At 40.0% G+C, this 22,558-nt stretch overlaps 1 protein-coding gene and 1 pseudogene across 2 annotated transcripts in view; one reads left to right on the top strand and one right to left on the bottom strand.

Moving 5' to 3' along the window:
• LOC102847508 (DNA-dependent protein kinase catalytic subunit-like) overlaps window positions 1–22,558 on the bottom strand; it is a 309,905-nt gene that overhangs the window by 245,515 nt on the left and 41,832 nt on the right. For both annotated transcript variants that reach the window (XM_006880417.1, XM_006880418.1), the window contains exons 12-22: window positions 15,580–15,744; window positions 14,585–14,753; window positions 13,656–13,705; window positions 12,783–12,908; window positions 11,845–11,997; window positions 9,180–9,185; window positions 6,854–6,969; window positions 6,344–6,503; window positions 5,551–5,637; window positions 5,030–5,149; window positions 2,684–2,843 (exon numbers count right to left, since the gene is read on the bottom strand). In XM_006880417.1, the coding sequence (XP_006880479.1) occupies window positions 2,684–2,843; window positions 5,030–5,149; window positions 5,551–5,637; window positions 6,344–6,503; window positions 6,854–6,969; window positions 9,180–9,185; window positions 11,845–11,997; window positions 12,783–12,908; window positions 13,656–13,705; window positions 14,585–14,753; window positions 15,580–15,744 (1,312 nt within the window). The remainder of the gene's footprint in view (window positions 1–2,683; window positions 2,844–5,029; window positions 5,150–5,550; window positions 5,638–6,343; window positions 6,504–6,853; window positions 6,970–9,179; window positions 9,186–11,844; window positions 11,998–12,782; window positions 12,909–13,655; window positions 13,706–14,584; window positions 14,754–15,579; window positions 15,745–22,558) is intronic.
• LOC102872339 overlaps window positions 19,258–22,558 on the top strand; it is a 3,723-nt pseudogene continuing 422 nt past the window's right edge.

Below are 22,558 nucleotides of genomic sequence, written 5' to 3'. Positions count from 1 at the left end.
GACGGCGCAGGAGGGGAAGACCCTCTATGAGATGGATTGATTCGATGACTGGGGTAATTGGGATGGGTGTGTCAGAGGCAGTGCAGTCGGCGCAGGACAGAGCAGGGTTTAGGGCTGTTGTGCATAGGGTCGCTATGAGTCGCAAACAACTCGACGGCACATAACAACAACAACAACAACTGTGACCAAAGTGCCAACAGTAACTGGAAAGATTAACTAGGAACCGCAGGAAGGCAGTGAGTTTATGTTGACAGGGGAGGAACACACAATCTGCATGGAGGGGCCATGTGCATGACCAGCATTCAGAAGCTAAGAGTATCTTGGTGAATGGCCAGGACGAAATGAGGACCAGTACTTTCTACCAGTTCCTACTGCTGAGCAGCTAAGGCTCAGAGACTCCAGGTAAGAGCCCTGGTTGGACAACAGTTGGATTTTGGCTATAAGACACTGAGCAGAGAACCCTACATAGCCCATCTGACTTCTAGAACAAAAGGGGTCATTAGAAAGCATCATGTTTTTTGTTAATTGCTAATATCGCTAGAAAGCTTTCAAAATTATTTATTCATATCTGTCTCTCTCAATATTTTCTTATTTGATGCAATGAGTTATCTATTTCTGAAATAGCTTATGCTAAAATTATTCCTAATTCTGCTTGTAACACTTCCCTGTAATTCTCTGAACACACTTCTGCTTTCTAGAAACCAGAAAACACAATATTCCAGCTTCACCTCATATTTTTCCTTTCTTAGGAGAGTAATGAATATCCCAGGGACTGTCAAAAGAACAGATACATTCTGGCGCAGTCAGAGTGCTCATTGGAGCCAAAAATAACAAAGTTTAATTTAACATACTGACTTTGCATGTTGCTATAAGAAGCTAATTCTTGGAAAGGGATTATCATGCTTAGAAATGTGGAGGGTCAGGGAAAGAGAGAAAGATCCCCAGTAAGATGGACTGACACAGTGACTGCAACAATGGGCTCAACTGTATCGTGTTTGATAATAATGGCACCAGAATTCGGATTCAGATTGTTCAGATTGTTGTTCCTGGGGTCATTATGAGTCATACTCAACTCAATGGCACCTATCAACAAGTTTAAAACAAGCCATTACTTCAAGATGTCCTAGTTCCTCTTCATGGAAAATGGCATTGAGAAGTCATGCTTGAAGGACTAGGTTTACTCATCTACTAAGTTGACACGATTCTCATAACTAGACAGAACTAGAAGATATATGAATGTTGTTTTGCATAATCTTAGGTAAGAAAAGTTCTCATTTGTAGCAAACAAATGCAATAACAAAGACACACTTCGGGCTTGTTGTCTGGAGGGGCCAGTCTTTGGTGAAGGACATCATGCTAGGAAAGGTGGAGAGTCAGAAAGAGAGAAAAGACCCTCAACAAGCTGGAATGATACAATGACTGTATCAATGGTCTCGGGTGTGCTGGAGATGGTGAGGTTGGCTCAGGATAGGATAAGGTTCAAAGGTGTTGTTCATAGTGTCTCTAGGAGTTGAAGTCTATTCAATGGTACATTACAACAGTAACAATTATTCCCCAATTAATAAAAACTAAGTTCTCGCAATATTCTAAACTAGAAGTAAAACTAATGTTTCTTTCTATAACTGTTTAAAAGGAAGAAGTATTTTCTTTCCTTCTCTTCCTCTTAAACTAGCAAGTAACTTCCTTATCAAACAAAAGTCAGTTCACAGATGTCTACTCATTTGCCCAGCAATTTAAAAGCTGAGAGCAACTTGATAATTGGAATTTTATTCTGTCCTACCTGGCAATCCACAGCTAGGATGTACTCCCCTCAGACTCTGCATCCTGCACCTAGGAATTACTTCTCTTTTGGTCTGAAAGCATAGCTATCTTGAGTCTTTGACAAGGTTTGACCTACTTGCAAAGGATTTATACCAGGTCTGAATAAACAGATAAAGGAAGAAGAGTGTGGGAATTCTCATTCATTTCCCACATTCTCCCTCTAGTAGCCCCACAGGCTCTAACAAAGTAGAGGAAGATTTGGAAAGCTCATAGACTGTCTCTTGTATGACTGCAAATGAACAAAATTTCTGCTTTTTCCACTTAAACTCTTGTCTCCAAGGCTGGAAGAATTGTCTTTTTCCAGTAACAATGCATTATCCTAAACCACTCTAGAACAACAAAAAATTAGAAGCCTTTAAAGTTTAACCCAAAAACATCCCCCAAAGTCTTCTTAAACCAAGTAATAGCTTAATTAGTAAGACAGGTCTGCCTTGAGCATGTTGCTTGTATAAGCTGTTTCTATATGTCCCCAAATGGACAAGAACACTTGGACAGAAAAGCTAGGGGCAGTGAATTTATGCTCCTGCATAAGCAACAACAGAGCAAAGGAGGAAGGGGATGGGTGCATGACTTCAGGCGTGTGATCAATGATGCTGCACTGTGTATGCATGATTACTGACTGGCATATGTTTTGCTTAACAACAACAAAAATAAACTGTCTTTTAAAATTAAAAATAGTTTTAATGCCTGAATTAGATCTCATATTTTGCCAATAATATTGAAATGAATTCAAGAAATAAAAAAAATTAATTAAATATATATTTATTAATAAGTTCAAATTCCTAAGTTGCAAAACTGCATCTATTAATAGTTATGACATTGACATTTTAATTAAGAGTCACACAACTCTTCTAAGCTTTACCTGATAAGGCTGAAGTTTTCAGATACCCATCAAGGCATGGTAGAATGTCTTTGTAAAATGGCTGAATTACATATTTGCTGATGTTAACTGACCATTCTTCTAGAGCATTCAGGCCTACTTCAGCCAAAGGAGTACAGCTCAGACCAAGTTTGAAAGCCATCTGTCCATTAATAAAAACAAGACAAAAAGAAACTCAGGAATTTCAGGTTTATAGACAAAAAAAAAAATCACAATTAATTGTGGTTTTAATGATTTTTCCCTCCTACTACTGGAACACCAGACACGGCTGGATTAAGAGGGTTCACTAAAGTAAATCAGCATCTCTTCATGTGGCTGGGACTGTCGCACAAGATCACAAGGCATAGAGAGTTTAAATCCAGCATCTAAAGTTCAGAGCCAGTCACCATTATAAAAATCTAAAAAAGGTTTACACGTAGAAATCATTGTTGGGTAGTTACCATGAATGAGTAGGAAGTAGAAATTAATAAAAAGGTAAGGTAAGTAAATGATGGCACTTAACTACAACAACCAAGAGTTTAAAGTTCCAGTCCTTGGGAAATGGCATCATGCTGAGAGAAGTGGAAGGCCAGAGAAGAACAGAAGATCCTCAACACAATGGATTGATACAGTGACTAGCAATGGATTTGAGCGTGTCTCAGATTGTGGGGTTGGCATAGGATTGGACAAAGGTTAGATCTGTTCTTCACAGACTGCTGTAAGTCATAAAGAGAGCTCTTTTGCCCTAGTGGATTGAAGGTTATGCTACCAAGCCAAAGGTGGGTAATTGTAATCTGCAGCCTTCAGGCCTGGTTTCTATTGTTTTTGGTCAATCATTCTTCTAAGTGGTATAGCACTGGTCTGTCCATTTGCTGTACAGAGGTAACTCCTGGTTGCTGTGATGCTAAATACTGTGACACTGACGTGTCAAATGCGATAATGGTTACTTGTGGTGTTTGGTGGAGCTCCCAGATTAAAACAGGCTTGGAAGCAGGACTGGCATTCATTTTCGAAACAGCTTACGTCTGGAAACTCTGAATTTAGAGAAATGATGAAAATTACACAAGTGTTAAGGCCTTTCACTCATAGGGTCACTATTAGTCGTCTACAACTCAATGGCACTTAACAACAACAAGGTAAGTGAAAGAAAAGGCAATCTACAAGAAGGGATTGGTTCAAATCCACCAGATGTTCTGCTGGAGAAGGAGGAGGCAATCTCCTTCTGTACCAGTCAGATCTGATTTGATGGTACACTTAAAAATAATACAATAACAATTTTAAAAAAAGAAGGGGTTGATAACACACTACAATTAATTTGCCACATTAATAAGCTGTAGTTAATGTTACAACATTATATATCAATGTTACTATATAACATATACTGTTAAAACATTATATGAATGATAAAATTGCTATTATAATTTACAAAACATGTATGAATGATCACTTGAAAAACCATATGATTTGTAAGCTTTCATTCAAATACAAAAATAATTTTTAAAAGCTTAGAGTCTCAGTGAAGTATTTCAAACTCCAAAGCCAAACAGCAGCTGAAGGAAAACCTGCACCAGGATGCCCAGGGATGAAGCACCTGCAGGATCGTGATACCACAGCTTGGTAGTGAAGCAGCTGCAGGACCAGGATACCATAGCCCAGTGGTGAAAAACATCTGCAGGACCATGATACTGCAGCCTGGGGGTGAAGCACAGCAGGACTGTGACATCAGAGCCCAGTGGTGAAGCACCTGTAGGGCTGTGACACTGCAGCCCAGTGGTGAAGCACCTGCAGGGCTGTGACCTACAGGACTGTGACACTACAACACGGTGGTGAAGCACCTGTAGGGCTGTGACCTATAGGACAGTGACACTGCAGCCCAGTGGTGAAGCACCTGCAGGGCTGTGACCTACAGGACTGAGATACTGCAACACGGTGGTGAAGCACCTGCAGGGTTGTAACCTACAGGAATAAGATACTGCAGCCCAGTGGTGAAGCACCTGTAAGGCTGTGACCTACAGGACTGTGACACTGCAGCCCAGTGGTGAAACACTTGCAGGGCTGTAATACTGCAGCCCGGTGGGAAAATCACTTGCAGGACTGTGATACTGCAGTCTGGTGGCAAAGCACCTGCAGGGATAATACCTGGAGGGCTGGGATACTGCAGCCTGGTGGTAAAGCACCTACAGGACTGTGACATCATAGTTCAGTGGTGAAGCATCTGCAGGGCTGTGACCTACAGGACTGCAATACTGCAGCCCAGTGGAGAAGCACCTGCAGGAAAGTGATACCACAGTGTTTCCAAGGAAACTGGGCTTGGCTCAAGAAATGGGCCTGATCAGGAAATGCAACTACCTGCAATGCGGGAACATAGGCTTTCATGTCGAGCTCAATGATGCTGTGTGGCAAGGACAGAATGAAGGTCAAGCAGGAGGCCAAAAGTTCATCTTTGTATTGCTTCATTTTAATGGAGACCTATCAAGACATGAGAAAAAGATGGTGCTACATGCCTGAAAATAGTACATATTAAAAAATCAGTTAAGATGTATTTACCTCATTCTCAAACATGAAAAATGAGCACGTATCATGAGATATGGCCATAGTCATCTACAAATGAAGTTGTGATGGCCAAAAAAACCACATTTGTTGAAATATATAATGTCCCATAAATGAGATAGGGGAGAAATGAGGAATTCTGATTAACCTATTTTAAGAAAATTCAAAGCCCTCTTGAAATACAATGATTTCCTTCTTTAGTGTTTACTAAGACTGTAGTAGACCAATGCTTAAGTTTTGATTAATATGATCAATATTTTTCAAAATATATTTATTTTATAACAGCTCACAACATAAAATATAAATCACTTTAAATTTACCTCTTTACCAAATTTCGCAAGTAAAGTAAAACAAGAATACTTCTGTTCATCCTCAGAAAAGTGTTTCAGATCCTTTGGATTAACACCCTGTGAGGTAAAATATCAAATCAGTTCACAGGACAATAATCAGTTAGCTCTGCACCCCCACCCAGTACTTTCAACCTCTCCTCAAATGGTTTGTTTAATTAATTTTCACTTTGATAGGGTCTCGCTGAGAAAGGAGGTGGGGGTAGCTCAGGACCGTAGTTCAAGGTGAAGGCAGTCAGAAAAAGAGCATGAAGTGGAATGTGGACTGGTGCAGAAGGGGTGAGAGGCTCCCTTCTCACGCATCACCTAACACAATAAGCCTGTGGAACTCAGGGCAGGACACAGCCATATAGCTCCAGCAGCCAGCTGGAGTTCTTCCGGGGGGCTGCTTGTAAAATCTCATGTTGCTCCAGCCTCATATTTCTCACTACTGTGAGTCTGGAAAGGGATTCAGAATTTGCTTTTAAATGTGACTCCAGGAATATTATTGGTGCTGATAGTGGGACCCCACTTTGGGAAGCCCACTAATCAAACACACTCAGCCATAGGTCTTAGAAAATCAATACAGACAGAATATATTACAAAATCGTTCTTTTAAAGAGTTTACATTCAACTCATTCATTAATATTTTAAAATTTATATAATAGTAGCTTTTAAAACTATAATATGCTACAGTCACATACTTTACAATACTTTATACAGGCACATGTAGCTTTTTAAAAAAAAATAAAGAGAGAAATATCCAATATCTCCAGGAAAAATGTACCTTAAAATATTTCATTTTCTTGGCATTTCTCACCACAACAGAAAGCAATTTGTAGAAACCACTGATGAGTGGCAACTGTGTAGATCGAAAAATTAACTCATATGCAAATGAATATACCCATGGCTCAAAAAATTCCACATTCTTCTCAGGAAGAATCTCTCTGTAAAAATAAATAAACAGCTTAATGTGGAAAATTTAACTATATTTTTACTCAGTTTTGAAATGATAAGGGACATGACTGAAGCAAGCCTACAATTCCATTATGTTATTTTCGATCTATATAGATATCTTTTAAACACTATACATATGAATATATGAACAGAGAGAGAGAGAGAAAGAAATTCTGAAAAAGCTGGTGTACTTAAATACATTTTAAAGGTTCATATAAATTATTACAGATTTCAAGTTTTCAACCACCTCATTTTTTTATAAACATAAATGTTTCTGTTATAGTATAGTAAAAAACTGGTAATTTTCTCTTTTAGTCAATTAAAATTTAAAAATTTGTACCTGCAAAATTCCACCAGATTAATGAAAGCTGAAAAATCTTGAGGTTTAGCAGGATGCAGATTAGCAGTTGGATCTGAAGTTGCGATAACCCAGACACCAAGACCTCCAGTCTCATCCTTAAAAAATTGATTTTGGTAAAAGGTGAATTAAACATCACATCATTTGGTCACAATTTTGCTGAACAATCACCAACCAACAAAAGAGTAATATTAAGAGATGCAGAAAAATAGGTATGTAACAGGAGCTTATTAATGAGGAAACTTTTGATAAACCTTAAGTAAAAGGATACATGGAAAGTAAAACAGCAAAGGGATAAAACAGAAATTTAGGGGCTGAAAAGAAGGTGATTATGCCTGATGGAACCAGCAATTATACCAACAGAGAGCAGAACTGCAAAAAGTACAAAATATTAATAATAACTTGGTGATTTCAAAGTGTCATTTAGAGAAGTAGAAAAACAAGTGACATCAATAAGAAAGACATAAGAAACAGAACTCTTTTGCAAAGCTCATCAGGTTCAAAGTTCAGCTTTAAATATTGGGTTTTTATTTAAATTGTATTTCAATTCAGGAGCTGCTAAACACAAAGGTGGAAATATGAATGTGTGTGTCTGTAGATGCTGGTAAGAATTGAGATTTACTGAGAAGTACTAATGAGTTCATAGCTGCTCTACTAAAATGAAGCAAAAGGGCTGGAAAAAGAAATCAACAAAAAATGTCACAGATACTATGTTGTAAAAATCAAGTTTGTGGCAGACAGCTCCAGTAAGTTTTGGCAATCTTTTGGGTTTTTTCTCCCATGAAACATTTTAGACATAAATTACACAAAGGTAATAATTCACATACTATCATCAATAGCACAAAGAGTTGAACATAATAAGTGCAATGATATCAGCACAGCAAATATTCTTAGTGGCTTCCTTTACCATAGCCTCTGCATTGTCATCCCCATTGACTCCTGTCCAAGTTCAAGCAGCACTGCAGCAGAAGAATCTATCCACTAACTCTGTCCAAGTTCACTGCATTGCAGTAGAAGTATATCCACTAACATTAACAGGATTATCTAATCTGAAAACACTACTGGGCTCAAGAGCCATTTAACACTCCTCAAAACAATAGTACTTTCTTACTAGAACTACGGGGAGGGGAGGGGAGATGAGGAGAGGAGAGGAGCGAGGAAAGGAGAGGAGAGGAGCACCTGGTGCAGCCTGAAGCCAGATTGTTTCTTTCACCTAAAACTGGACATTCTCCTTTCTCTGCCTATCATCTTTTATGCTAAGTGCTGTCAGGTCACCTGTGACTCACAGCAACCCTATATACAATAGCTCTGAAGCCTGCCCTGTCCTGAGCCGATCTCACTGACTCCAGTACACCTACCCCCACTACCCCAGTTACTGTATCAATCCATCTCATTCGGGTACTTCCTCTCCTGTGCTGTCCATCCACCCTTCCAAGCATGATGTCCTTTTCCAAGGATTGGTCCCTCCTGACCACATGCCCAAGATATGTTGAAACGGAGCTTCAAAATCCTAGCCTCCAAAAGAAACTTGATTTCACCTTTTCCTAGACAGACCTATTTGTTTTCTTGGGAGTCCACGATATGTTCAAGACTCTTCTCCAGCACCACAACTCAAAGACAGTCATTATCCAGCTCTTTGATACATAGCAAGTAAATGTGAAGACCATGGACTGGATCAGGCACACCTTGATCTCTAGACTGACATCGTTGCTTTTCAGTACTCCGGAAAGGTCCCTGACAGCAGATTTGCCTAAAGTAATTCACCTTATATGATTTCCTGACTGCCAGTGCCAAACATGTTGACTGTGGAGCCAAGCAAGCTGTTACTATTAACAACCTCCATCTCTTCTCTCTCCATCATGGTGCTGCCAATTAACCCAGTGGTGAAAATCTTTGTCTTCTTGATGTTGAGCTAAAGACTACATATTGAAGACTACAGTCCTTGATCTTCTGCAGTAAGTGTTTCAGTTCCTCTTCAGTTTCAGCAGGCAGGGCTGTGTCATCTGCATAACACAGGTTATTGATACCACATTCCTCCTCAGAAAGCCCAGCCTCCTGAATGATCTGTTCTGCATATAGATTGTAAATGTATGGAGACAGGATACATCTCTGACATACTCCTTTCCTGATTTTGAACCATGAAGTGTTTCCTTGCTCTGTTCTAAGGACTGCTTCCTGGTCCAAGTATAGGTTTTGCATAAGCACAATCAAGTGTTCTGGGATTTCCATTCTCCTCAAGATTAACCACAATTTTCTTGTGATCTATACAGTCAAATGCCTTTGCAGAGGCAATGAAACACAGATAGACACCATTCTGGTATTCTTTGCTTTCTGCCAGGATCCATCTGACATTGGTGATAAATAATGTCTTTAGTGCCACAGCCTCTTCTAAACCCAGCCAGTACGTCTGGTATTTCTCTGTCAATGTACTGTTCCAGTCATTTCTGGATAACCTTGAGCAGGATTTTGCTTGCATGTGAGACTGTATGATAATTTCCATATTCTGTCAGGTCACCTTTTTTTGGAATAGGAATAAACATGGATCTTTTCCAGTTAGTTGGCCAGATAGTTGTCCTCTAGATTTTTTTGCACAATGTGGTAAGCATGTCCAGGGTAGCATCTGTTTGATGAAATATGTCCATTGGTATTCCATCAATTCCTGGGGCTTAATTTTTTTGCCAAGTCTTTCAGAATAGCATGAACTTCCTCCTTCATCACCACTACCTGTTGATCATATGTTGTTTCTTGAAAATTTTCTGTGTCAGCCAATTCTTTTTTGGTACAGTGATTCTGTATATTCCTTCCATCTTCTTTTAATGCTTCCTGAATCGTTCAATATTCTGTCCAAAGCATCCTTAAGTATTGCAACTCGAGGCTTGAATTTGTTCTTTAGTTCCTTCAGCCGAGAGAGTTATGGCTGTTTTGATTTTCAGACTCCAGTTCTTTGCAAATTTCATTATAATTTGCCTTCCCGTGCTGCTCTTTGAAATTTTCTATTCAGCTCCTTAACTTCTTGATTTCTTCTATTTGCTTTGGTTTTTAGGCACTCTAGTGCAATACTCATAGTCTCTCCTGACATCTATTTTGGTCTTTTCTTCTTTTTCTGTCCTGGTAATAATTTTTTGCATTCTTTGTGGATGATATTCTTGATATCCTCCCTAAGTTCATATGATCTTCGTTCATTAGAACTTAAGGCCACAAACCTGTTCCTGAATTGGTTTTTAAATTCAAGTGGGATAGTCTTAAGGTGAAATTTTGATTCCTGTGGATTTGATTTGCCCTTTTTAGCTTTAATTTGAACTTACCTATGAGTAGTTGATGGTCTGTTCTGCAATCAGCACCTGACCTAGTTGTCACTGCTGATCTTGAACTTCTCCAATGATTCTTTCCACGGACTGTAATCAATCTGATTCCTATGCATCCCATCAGGTGAAATCTATGTGTATAGTCTGCATTTATGCTTATGAAAGGAATTTGCTATGAATAAATCATTTATTGTGCAAAATTCTATCATTCTATCCCCAGCCTCATTTCTGTCACCAAGTCCATGTTTTCCAACTGCTGATTCATCTTCCTGCTTCTCAGCTTTTTCCAGTCATTCACGGTTATTACTAATGCATCTCATTCACGGTTATTACTAATACATCTTGGTTTCACATCGATTGATTTCTGACTGCAAAAGTTGGTAGAAATCATCTATTTCTTTTCCATAGGCTGTTTGTTGATGCATAAATTTGAATTATAGTGGTATTAAGAGGTCTTCTTTGTATGTGTATGAATAGTATCCTGTCACACTGTATTTCAAGATGGATCTAGAAACAGCCTTTTAAACTATAATAGTGACCCTATTTTTTCTCACCTTTCCATCTCAAGCATAGTAGATGCTTGATCTCAATCATCTGTTTAAAAATCTCCCATGCCCATCCATCTCATTTCAGAAATACCTAACATGTCAATATTTATGAGGTCTGTTTCTTTCTTAACGATGTCCAGTTTTCCTACATTCATGCTTCTCTCATTCCACGTTCCAATCATTAGTTTATGCTTACAACTGCTCCTATTCCTCTGTTCCTAAATTTGAGAGCTCAGACTTAGTTGCCATATTTGTTAGTTTACTCTAAGTGTACTCTTCTGTACATAGGGTTTTTGAAGGTCTGTCATATTTTAGGAGTGGATGGCCAATGATTCTTTCCTAGTCTGTCTTAATTTTTGGATGCTTAGCTTTGGAACCACTAACATCTAACAGACAAGCATTTTAGTGAAAGGAGCAAATAAAAGACACTTCCCCTTACAAAGATACATGCAGTGCCCTCCCCCAAATGTGTGTCTTGTCCCTTCCTGTTCCCTTAACATCAGCATTGTTTGCTCTCCCTCCTATCCTGTCTAGCAATCCCCTAGCCTCAGCAACACTTTGATATGATTGTTTAGACCACAAGTCATTTCTGTGATGTCTTGCACCTCACAAGGTTACTGGTCTCTCATGCTGATTTCTATCTCACATTAAGTTCAACTCCATGTATCAGTTTCAGGGAGATCTTTTTGTCTCCGGCAGCACTGGAAAAAGTTTCTTGCCCCTGTACAGCTTTTATATCTAACACTTGGCATTTCAGAACCTGGAGCCTCCACAGATGTGACCAAGATTCCCAGGCAGCCCTATTCCACAGGCACATTACTTCTACAGAAAGTAACACATACCTCTCACTTCATTATTGCAGAGGAGGGAGAAATAAGTAACCAAATTTTTTTAAATATTGTGTTAACATATCAATTACTCTTGTTTTAAACAAGTGAATGATAACATTTTCTATAATTAGGCTATGTCCAATAGAAATGTATAAATAATACATATTAATCCTGAAGCAAACAATTTTCCTTGATCCCTTAAAAATATGCTATTTTGTCTCTGATATTTATATGCAAAGAAAATTGGCATGAAAATGATAGAAAATTATTATTGAAAAAAATCATCTAACCTCTTGTTCTCCAACATTTTGTTTTTCTAGTGTAAGATCCAATTTCTCAATAATCTTCAAAACAGATTTTATAAATTCATCATACAGCAAATGATTCAGTCTTTGGAGGTAGGAATTCACAACAAGAAATGCTTCATCTGCTAAGAGTAAATCCTTCAAATAAAGAAAAATAATAAATTACCAATATTTAGTATGTTGTTGTTATGTGCCGTCGAGTCGTTTCCGACTCATAGCGACCCTATGCACAACAGCCCCAAACTCTGCTCTATCCTGCGCCAACCGCACTGCCTCTGATACACCCATCCCGATTACCCCAGTCACCGAATCAATCCATCTCATAGAGGGTCTTCCCCTCCTGCGTTGTCCGTCAACCCTCCCAAGCATGATGTCCCTCTCCAAGGACCCGTCCCTCCTGGCAACATGTCCAAAGTATGTCAGACGAAGCTTCAGAATCCTTGCCTCCAAGGAGTAGCTTGGAGCACTACAGCAGTATTTTAGTTAATTGCTCAGGTATGAAAGCAATATTTTGAAGTCCTAAGAAAGCTGTGGCAGTCTATATTCATAAAGATCACAGCCTCGGGAACCCTATGTGTCCTATAGGGTGTCTGAGCAGAATCAACTTGATTGCAAAGGCTTGGGTGTTTTTGTTTTACAAGTTAAACTGCTTTAAGATTGGCAAAAACCAATTAATCTCCTCTGTGTCCCCATATATGTCAATATCATTAATATCGCATGTAAGTAAAATCTTCCTTAAGATTATTCAAAACCACTGAATAATACATGGACAAAAACTGTCAGGAATTCAAGATGGATTTAGAAGAGGGTACGCAGGAGAGAAATCATTTAGTTACACTGTTACTAAATAGAACACTGTTTTCTGTAAAACTCTGACTGCAAATAAATAGATTCCTGTATATCTTTAAAAATATAACTTTTACCGTCATCTTGTCACAGCTTAGGAGATTTCGGAAAAGATCCAGATAGTCTCTAGTCACTGGGACTTTCCACTTGCCAGTTTGCACTTCCCCAGTGACACGAAGGTTTTCAGATTCAGCCAAGGTATCCTGTCAGGAAGGCACACACAGAAGTCACCAACAGCCCGCACATCCTCAGGCTATGTGTCAGGATTTCTGAAACTAAGCAAGCTCCCAATAATAGATATAAAATTAGACTGAGGGTTCAGGAAGGACTCCAATCACATATCAATGAGGACACTCCCATTCTTACATATCAATTTCTCCCTTATCCAATTCCCTATACTCATTTCCCATATGTCTCTACTGGAGACAGACAAGACTCTGGTTAAAATTTACAGCTTCCAAAACTCAATGGAGGTCATTAGGAGTCAGAATAGACAGTGGGTCTTGGTTTGATACATTTCTTAGTCATTAAGCCTTCTGTAATTCATTTGAATATTTGTCTAAGAGTTTCAAAAGAGAAAACATTTCCTTTTTAAATTTTTTAAAATTTCCTTGTATAAATTTCTATGTAATAGCAAAGTTATACTTAAGGATATTTTCTATCTTATGAGCAGCTCATTCACCTGACAAGATACAGAAATGGCCTAGTGGTCCCAAAGGTATGCAGTTCAAATCCATTAGCTGCTCTGCAGGAGAAGGATGGGCAATCTCCTTCCATGAGATTTATAGCCTCTGAAAACTCACTGGAGGGTCAGCTATGGGTTGGTTCTAACTTGATGGCACACAACAATAATAACTAATAGAGACCACTCTTGGATATTTAACCTAAGTAACATTGCTAACTCTCTGTTGCAAAAGACAAATTTTAAAAACATTAGACTCAGAAGTTACCTTTTGAAGAGCTACTGGTTTAGAAAATATCCTGATTAAACCCTGATGAACTGGAAGAAGAAAAATTGAAAAAAAAAGACACATTAAAAAATACAAACCACGCACTCAACAGAAATTATAATTTTTATCATAATTTTACTTCCCATGTCTTTTATTTTTTTATTGATTTTAATGAAAGTTTACAGAGACTTTGGATTTCCATTCATTCATTGTCACACACTTTCCTCCCTGCTCACCCCTCACCACCAGTTTGCTTTCCTCTTCAAAAAGTAATAAAAAATTCTTTCATTGTTATACAATCCCCCTCACTCCACTATGCAGCTTTCATTCTGGACTCTTGTCATGACAATAATACCTAATGATATATTCCTCCTAAATAATTCTCTCCTGTATCTGTTTCAATGCAGTAAACGTTATTTATCCCCACTTTTCTTACTTTCTCCCCAACCCTCATGTAAGTCCCGCTTTACGACAGTGGCATTATGTAGTATTTGTCCTTTTGAGACTGAGGTATTTCAATCAGCGTAATGTCTTCCAGAGTCACCCATTTTGTATAATAATTCATGTGTTCCTTGTTTTTCAATGCAGCATAGTCTTCCATTGTGTGAATATACCACAGCTTCTCTATCCATTCGTTTGTTAATGGGCCCTTGGGTTGTTTCCAACTCTTTGCTATTGTGAACAAAGCTGCAATAAATCTGGGTGTGCTAATTTTGGTTTTTAAATTTGAACTAATGCTGTGATTCAAACGCAAAAAGAAAAAGATTAAAAAAGAGAGAGATAGAGAAGAGATTTTAGTCCAGTAAGGCCTCAAGAATTCCCATGAAGCATCAAAAGCTGCAGAAGAATTCGACAACCAGATTTTCTTTAACTTAAATAACACACTAAGTATTCATCATCAAGAACAAAACAATAAACTCTAAACTTACCCACAGTACCAATGCAATTCCAAAAAACTGGTCCTTTGTCAGCTAAGGCCAGGAAAACTTTCACTATGGCTCTACAACACACTGACTGCATCTTTAGACTATGTTGGGGAAAACTGTCCATGTGCACCACCATGAGGTGCTCCAGAACTGGAGTGTATACCTCAGGAACCTGTCCAAGGGTGAGAGGATGCAAAAAGTTAAGATGGCAATAAATATATGAATAGCACAAATAGTCAAAGTAATTACAGTTCCATCAATCATATATGCAAAAATAGTCAAGCTCAGTGCAATGATTCCAACTCACAGAGAACTTACGGGACAGAGAGCTGGCCCACTGGATTTCTAAGTTATAAATCTTAACAAGATCTGACTGACTCTGCTTTCTCCCATGGAGCAATTGTTGGGTTCAAACAACCAAACTTTCGGTTTGCAATCAAAAGTCAATCCACTAAACAACTAGGGTTTCCTGGTCAGATACTAGTTAGAAGAAAAATCTGAAATTTTTTTAATCAAATCTGCCAAGCTTATCTTTTATAACTATCTAAAAAAAGTGTCAATTGTCTGAATGATAATGAAGGTACTATTTTGTCGCAAGGAACAACTCTGAATCTTTTAGAAAGATGAAGAGAGTTCTTGGTGTGGCTGGTAGGGAGTTGCACAGCTAGCCCAAAGGCAGTAGTTCTCTGACAGTCTGACTCCACTAGCAGTTCTGAGAGAGAAAAAGATGGACAATATTCTTCTCGTGTGATTTACACTCTGAAAATCCACTGGAGGGTCAGCTATGAGCTGGTTGTAGCTCGACAGCAATGAGTGACTGAGTTGGAAAACACAGTACCAAGTTTCATAACAATAATTCTGAAACAAAAAATGAATTTAAAACGAAACTCTGCTCCTCACAGTGTCATAAAATATACATCAGAGAGGTCCATCAAAGTATTTGTGGAAAGGAAGCTAATATCAAAAATAGTGCTCAGATTAATGAGAGGTTCACTTACAGTGTCAAGGTACAGTAACACACTGGCAATGGACTGCAAGAAGCTGGGCATCTGATAGAGATGGTCATCAGCAGTCTCTGCCTGAGTCAGGAACATCTGGCGGCACCGCTGGATGAGCTCCACGTACATCCAGTCCACATTTTCTGCACTGATAGCTTTACAAGGCTTCATAAAAGGTAGTACAAAAACTTCATCAATTGGATATACTAAATGCATCATAATAAGCCATATAACTACAAATTAAATATGAATAAGCTTTTTTATTAAGAAGAAATAAAGATTTAAATACATCTCTATAAAGATACTTTGTAGATCAAAACTTATCAATAGACAAAATATTGTCAACTATTTTTAAAGTACTGTATAGATAGAGGGAGGTCTCCACAGTGATACCATCCCGAGAAAGAGACTAACACCACATCACTAGAGCATGCTGCTTCACTAGGGCTCTCTCCTTAAAACTTTAATCAGCAAATGCTACTAAGCAGTAAGCCAGTTTATTAAGGACTCATAATTCTGGTGTTACCTCCTCCTAGCTTCTCACCTAACATGGCCTGGCTGCGGGAAACACGAGGAAGTAGGTGAGGCACAATCAGCAGGGCTGAAAATGTACTCTCTCTTCCTCTGTTTCATTCTGCTGAGCACAGGGAGCTTTAAGTGTAAACTGATTGAACAGTACATCATAACAACTCTTATTCTAATCTTTCCCACATTATGTATTTTGTCTTACCAATATTTTAAAGTTCAAAAGAAGCAAATGGAGATAAATGCAAAAAAAAAAAAAATAAAAGGAATGATGTAGAAGCACAGACACTGAGGGGAAAATGGAACAGACTCAGCTAGAAGTTGGAAATAAAATAAGATCACATAGGATTTTCAATTTCCTCCTCAAGAAGAGAATCAATGTTCTCTTTTTACTTCCTAAGTATTTTTTATCTCCTCCTAAGCTTTATTTGAGTTTTAAAGACACAGTTTGTAGGGAGTTACACTGCTGACCCAATTGTAGTGCCTTTCTGGTGGTTCGAATCTACTAGCAGCGGGAGAAAGGTGGGCAATATCCTCCTGTATGAGTTACAGCCTCTGAAAATCTGCTGAAGGTCAGCTCGGAGTCAGTTCCAATGTAACAGCAAGAGTTATGAATAAGTGTACTTGTTTTATTGTTGCTACTAAAACACAAAAGTTTAAGAGTTATTCATGTAAATTTTAATACCGCCATTCTCAATACTAGCCAATCTTTCAAATCGCTGCTGTTCATTTGTTTGCATATCATGTTTTTAAAAGAACATAATGTCCAAAACAACTTAACTCATTGTTGTCAAGTCAGAGCTGACTCATTGCTGGTGGGTTTTCAGAGGCTGGAAATCATACTGAAGGAGAATGCCATCTTTCTCCCATGGAGCAGCTGGTGGGATCGAAATCACTGGCCACTGGTCAGAAGCACAACTTCCTACTCAGTAGGCCAACTACTATGTAGTTCAGAGACAAAACCAAGTTTTCAGAGACTTTAAGAGATTTTTGTTGTTGTATTATTAAATGCTATCTAGAAGAGCATGACTTATAGCGACCCTATGAACAAAAGATCTGAATCCTGTTCTATAACTATTGTCATTTCTCTAAGTTCATAGAATTTCCAGAGGCATGGTGTTTAGAAAGTAGATGACACTCCTGCTTCCAAACCTGTCTTAATCTGGGAGCTCCACCAAACACTGTCCACCATGGGTGACCATTATTGCATTTGACACACTAGTGGAACAGCGTTCAGTATCACAGTAACCCCAAGTTACCTCAGTAGAGCAAACTGACAGACCAGTGCTGTACTACTTACAATAATGTTCTTTTTTTCCCCTCTACTAGTCTGTTTATAAAACTCGAATACAAATTTGAACAAATTCTTTCCATTTCCCTCACCATCCTACCCATCAAATTGTACAACCCAATGATTAATCTCCGCTCCCCCTGCACATCCACATCCCTCTGCTTTCAGCCTCTCCCACCCCTCCTGGATCCTTATACTCATTCTACAATAAAGTTTTTACAGAATATTTATCCTTGTGGAACTGAGGTAGTGCACTCAGCATAAAGCTCTCCAGTCCCTCCCAAGTTAGGTAATAATTTACAAAATTATTGCTCCTGCGTGCTGCATAGTATTCCATTTTGTGAATGTACCATAATTTCTTGATCCATTAAAAAAAAAAGAATGAACATTCATAAGAGAAAAACTGGGATCAAGCTTAGAAGTGCTAGTCCAAAGTATAAAGAGACTGCCAAATGCAATCAGATATGTACAATCTAAAGAGGATAAAATTGATGCATGCCCCTTCCAAAGATTAAATCCACGTGTGCATCAAAAACATTTTCCAACAGGGTGAAAAGAAAACCTACAGACTGGGAACAAGTGTTTGGTAATACCATCTTAGACAAGAATCTTATAACAAAAGTTTACAGAATGCTCTGGGGCCTCCACAAGAAAAAGACTGATAACACAATTACAAAATGGGCAAAAGACATGGAAAGAAGTTTCAGAGGAAGATATTTGAATGGCAAACAGACACATGAAGAAATGCTCCAAATTACTGGGAATAAGAGAGATGCAAATCAAAACCACAATGAGGTGGGGGCTGGGGCAGGGAGAAAAGTGCAACAATGAATGAATGGAAACCCTAAGCCTCTGTAAACGTTCATTAAAATTAATAAAATAGAAAATCTTATGAATGACAAAAATCCTACATGTAAAAATCCTGAAAACATGGGCCAATAGCAGGCATAGATCAATGGTGATTAATTTTGTAAAACACAATATACATGATTATTTGAAACACAGGGTGAATGTATAAAAGTGTAAAATGCAATATATGCAATATACATGAATGACACACACTGTACAAAAATTTTGTATGCAAAGGAATATAAAGAAAAAAATAATAAAGAAAAAGAGGGTAAACACAAATGCTGAAAAACAAAAACAAAAACCCAAACCACAATGAGGTATCATTTCACTCCAGTAAGAATGGCAAAGTTTAACAGGGCAGCAAGTAATAAATGTTGGACAGGATATGATGAGAAATCCGAATACATTATTGGTGGGATTGTAAAATGGTGCAAGCATTCTTGAAGGCAGTTTGGTGCTTACTAAAAAAGCCTGAACACAGAAATTCCTTATGACTCAGCTATTCCACTCCTTGGAATATACCCTGAGAATATAAGAACTGAAGCACAAACTGAGATTTGTACACTAAAGTTCATAGCAGCATTATCCACCATTGCAAGAACACAGCAACAGCCTAAATGTCCAACCTCAATAATGTTCATTCTAAACACAATTAAAACCAACTGATTTAAAACGGCCCAGGCATGTGGCCCAGGCCCAGACTGGCTCTTAAACCAGAGACGTCTAACCAATAGCTGCCTGTTAGCCAAATCCAGTAAATCCAATCAGCTCGCACATGGCTGTGAGTGAAATAAAAACAACCTAACAGTCCATACCCAACCTTCAACCAAAACAAGAAGAAACCCACTTCTTAATTTTTAGTCTAAGATTTAAAGATTCACCCAGTGGAATGGTTTCAGGGGTTTTGGCTCTCAAGTCTAGAGTCCTTAAGAATTTTACCATTCTAGCATTCCTTGGCTGTCTGTCTTCTTGTCATGTTTGCAAACAGTGGTCTAGCTGTAAAACTACAGATGTCTGAGTATATTTGGGTGACTGAAGATGAGAATGACGAGCCTATTGAAATACCATCAGAAGATGATGGTACAGTGTTGCTGTCAACAGTCACAGCCTAGTTTCCAGGGGCTTGTGGTTGGCGCTACAGGAACCCAGCATCTCAGTGAATGAGCGGAGTCCAACTAGTAGAAGGAATTCTGCATGCCCATGTTGGCTGGGGAAGTCTGGTCTATGCTGTCAATTATTCCAAAGATAACCAAAGAAAAATGGATGAGACGGGAGCAGTCCAGAAAACATCTGATTTGACAGTGTTGGGTCTCCCATGGAAAACAATCCAACACGATCTAAAAGAATATTTTAGTACTTGTGGAGAAGTTCTAATGGTGCAGGTCAAAAAAGAACTAAAAACTGGTCATTCTAAAGAATTTGGTTTTGTTTTACAGAATATGAAACCCAGGTGAAAGTAATGTCACAGGGATAGATGGAAGGTGGGATGCAAACTTCCTAATTCTAAGCAAAGCCCAGATGAGCCTTTAAGGAGCAGGAAGGCGTTTATTGGATGTTGTACAGAAGATACGACTGCTATGGAGTTAGAGCAGTTCTTTTGCCAGTATGGAGAAGTCGTGGATGTCTTCATTCCTAAACTATTAAGGGCTTTTGCCTTTGTTACTTTTGCAGATAACCAGATTTCCCAGTCTCTTTGTGGAGAAGACTTGATCATTAAGGGAAATCAGTGTACATATATCCAATGCTGAACCTAAGCACAATAGCAATAGACAGAAAAAAGTGGAAGATTTGGAGGTAATCCAGGTGGCTTTGGAAATCAGTGTGGAACTGGTAATAGTCGAGGGGGTAGAACTGGATTTGTAAGTAATCAAGGTAGTAATATGGGTGGAGGGATGAATTTTGGGACTTTCAGTATTAATCCAGCAATGATGGCTGCAGACCAAGCAGCATTATAGAGCAGCTGGGGTAAGATGGATACATTAGCCAGTCAGCAGAACCAACCAGGCCCTTTAGGTAATAACCAAAATCAAGGCAACAGGCTGAGGGAGCCAAATCAGGCCTTTGGTTCTGGAAATAACTTTTTTTTTTATGGCCAGAGAAATTTATTGTCAAATAGAAACATACAATACAATATGCTTTAACATCATTAAAATTTTCAACAAAAGAGAAAAAAGCGGTTTGATCCCAGAGAGTCCATACAGAACGGGTTTCTGTGGGCATTCGGCGTTCATGTGGGGGAGGTGCAGGTGAGAAAAATCAACAGCCTGAAATGCTGGTCCCTGCTGCTCCCAGCCTTGGGGGACCCCTGACAGGCACGCTCCTGGCTTGGGTGCTGGCAGGTGGTGGGCAGGGTGCTGCAGGTGAACCCCACCCTGCACAGCATGGCCAGCAGACTGTGCGGACAGAGCCGCTGTGCCACCAATGCCAGCCAGCAGCCTGGAGCGGGCTCACAGCAAGGCGTCCAGGCGGACACAGGCAGTTCCTTCCAAAGGCAACACAAGGGTACAAGAGCTGTGAGGGACGTCAAGAGAAGTTTTGGCAACAAAGAAGGTGGAATGTCCAGGAGACTCCATCAAAAGCTTCCAATACTCAGTGTCCGGACAATCAAAACTGTTCTTTGACAGAGATCGGCCTTGTGCAGGGCAGCCCAGGGCCCCGGGCGGCGTCTGTCCCCCAGGCCTGTGGAGCTCGATCAGGTGGCTCTCAGCGGGGTGTGGGTCCCGTGGGTTAGTCTGAGTGAGACTTCCAGGTGGGCTTCTCTTCGTAAGACTCCCCAAACTCGTTCACCCTGCTCTTATCCATGGGATAAAGCCACCTCTGGTACAGGTACACCAGGAACACCACGTCGTCCCGGAAGCAGGCCAGCCGGTGCGAGGTGGGCATGGTGATGATGAAGGCGAAGACGTCATCAATGAAGGTGTTGAAAGCTTTGTAGGTGAAGGCCTTCCAGGGCAGGTGAGCCACTGACTTCATCTTGTAATTTACAAAGAGCTGAGGCAGCATGAAGAGGAAGCCGAATGCATAGACCCCGTTGACTAAGCTGTTGATTAACCAGGAGTACCAACTTTTGTACTTGATGTTCAGGAGTGAGTATAAACGGCTCCGCCTATGCAGAGCGGGTACAGCAGGTACGACAAGTACTTCATGGCCTGAGTGTCCTACTCCTCGGTTATTCTTTCCGACTCACTGTAAGTGCCAAACTGAAGACCAGGCAGGAGGCCTCTCCACACAACAGTCATTTTCAATGCTTTTTTCACTTTCCACAACAAGATGGCTGCGCCGATGCCCGCAGGGATCAGCACCAACAGGCTCGTCTGCTCGTCCAGCAGGAAGAGGAAGATGACCACGGTGCTGAAGCAGCACCAGAGCACTGCTTTGGTGGACATTCCAATCACGCTCTTCTTCTTCTTCCAGAAGCTGATGTCATTTTTAAATGCCAGGAAATCAAAAAGGAGATGAAATGCTACGACGAAGAAGGTCAGGGCTAAGAAATACAAGTTGGTGTCTACAAAGATTCCTTTCACTTCATCAGCATCTTTCTCTGAAAACTCGAACTGCTGCAGCAAGTACACGGCATCCTGCATGTGGATCCAGAAGCACAGCCTCCTCAGCGAGATCTTGTCATAGGACATGGTGAGCGGGAGCTCTGAGGTTGAGCAGCCAATGACCATCAAGTCCTTTACGCGACTGCTCAGCTGATCGATGAACAGGATGGGGAGGTAATGGACAGTTTTCCCTAACTGGATCATCTTCATGTACCGATGCACATCAGCGGGCAGAGAGAACCCGTCGAAGACAAAGTCATCCACCATCACATTTAGCGTCAGCCTCGGCCGCCAGTGAGAAATGTGCTCATCCAAGGCACTGGTCTGCTTCTTTTCAGCTTCAATTTGCTCTCCTTTTCAGGAGGTTGACCTCTTCAGGCTTGGGGACCATGTAGGTGGTGAGAGGACTGACGAGGTGCACCTCCTTCCCATCCTGCCACGGTAAGATCCCAGCATGATGGAGGAAAATGTAGGCATACAGGGTCCCATTGTTCCTCATCTTCCTTGGTACAGAAACATTAACTGTCCTTTCAAATCTGGACTCCACGTCAAAGTCCTCCACGTTCAACACCAAGTCCACATTGTTCTCAGCACCAAGGTTGGACCTCGTGGTGGTGTAGACAGACGCTCAGCTGCAGCTTGGGCCTGCGGGCCAGGTAGGGCTGGATGCAGTTGCCGTCCTGGGCGCATGGGCGTGTGTAAACGATGCCATACATGACCCAGCAGGTGTGCACCACGTAGACCACGAACACGCCCACCACCAGGC

The sequence above is a fragment of the Elephantulus edwardii genome, unplaced genomic scaffold (assembly GCF_000299155.1).
Source record: "Elephantulus edwardii isolate Elephantulus edwardi_28Jun2011 unplaced genomic scaffold, EleEdw1.0 scaffold00008, whole genome shotgun sequence".
Taxonomy (NCBI): domain Eukaryota; kingdom Metazoa; phylum Chordata; class Mammalia; order Macroscelidea; family Macroscelididae; genus Elephantulus; species Elephantulus edwardii.
The sequence above is the reverse complement of the archived record's forward strand: the minus strand, read 5'-3'. Positions and strand labels throughout refer to the sequence as shown.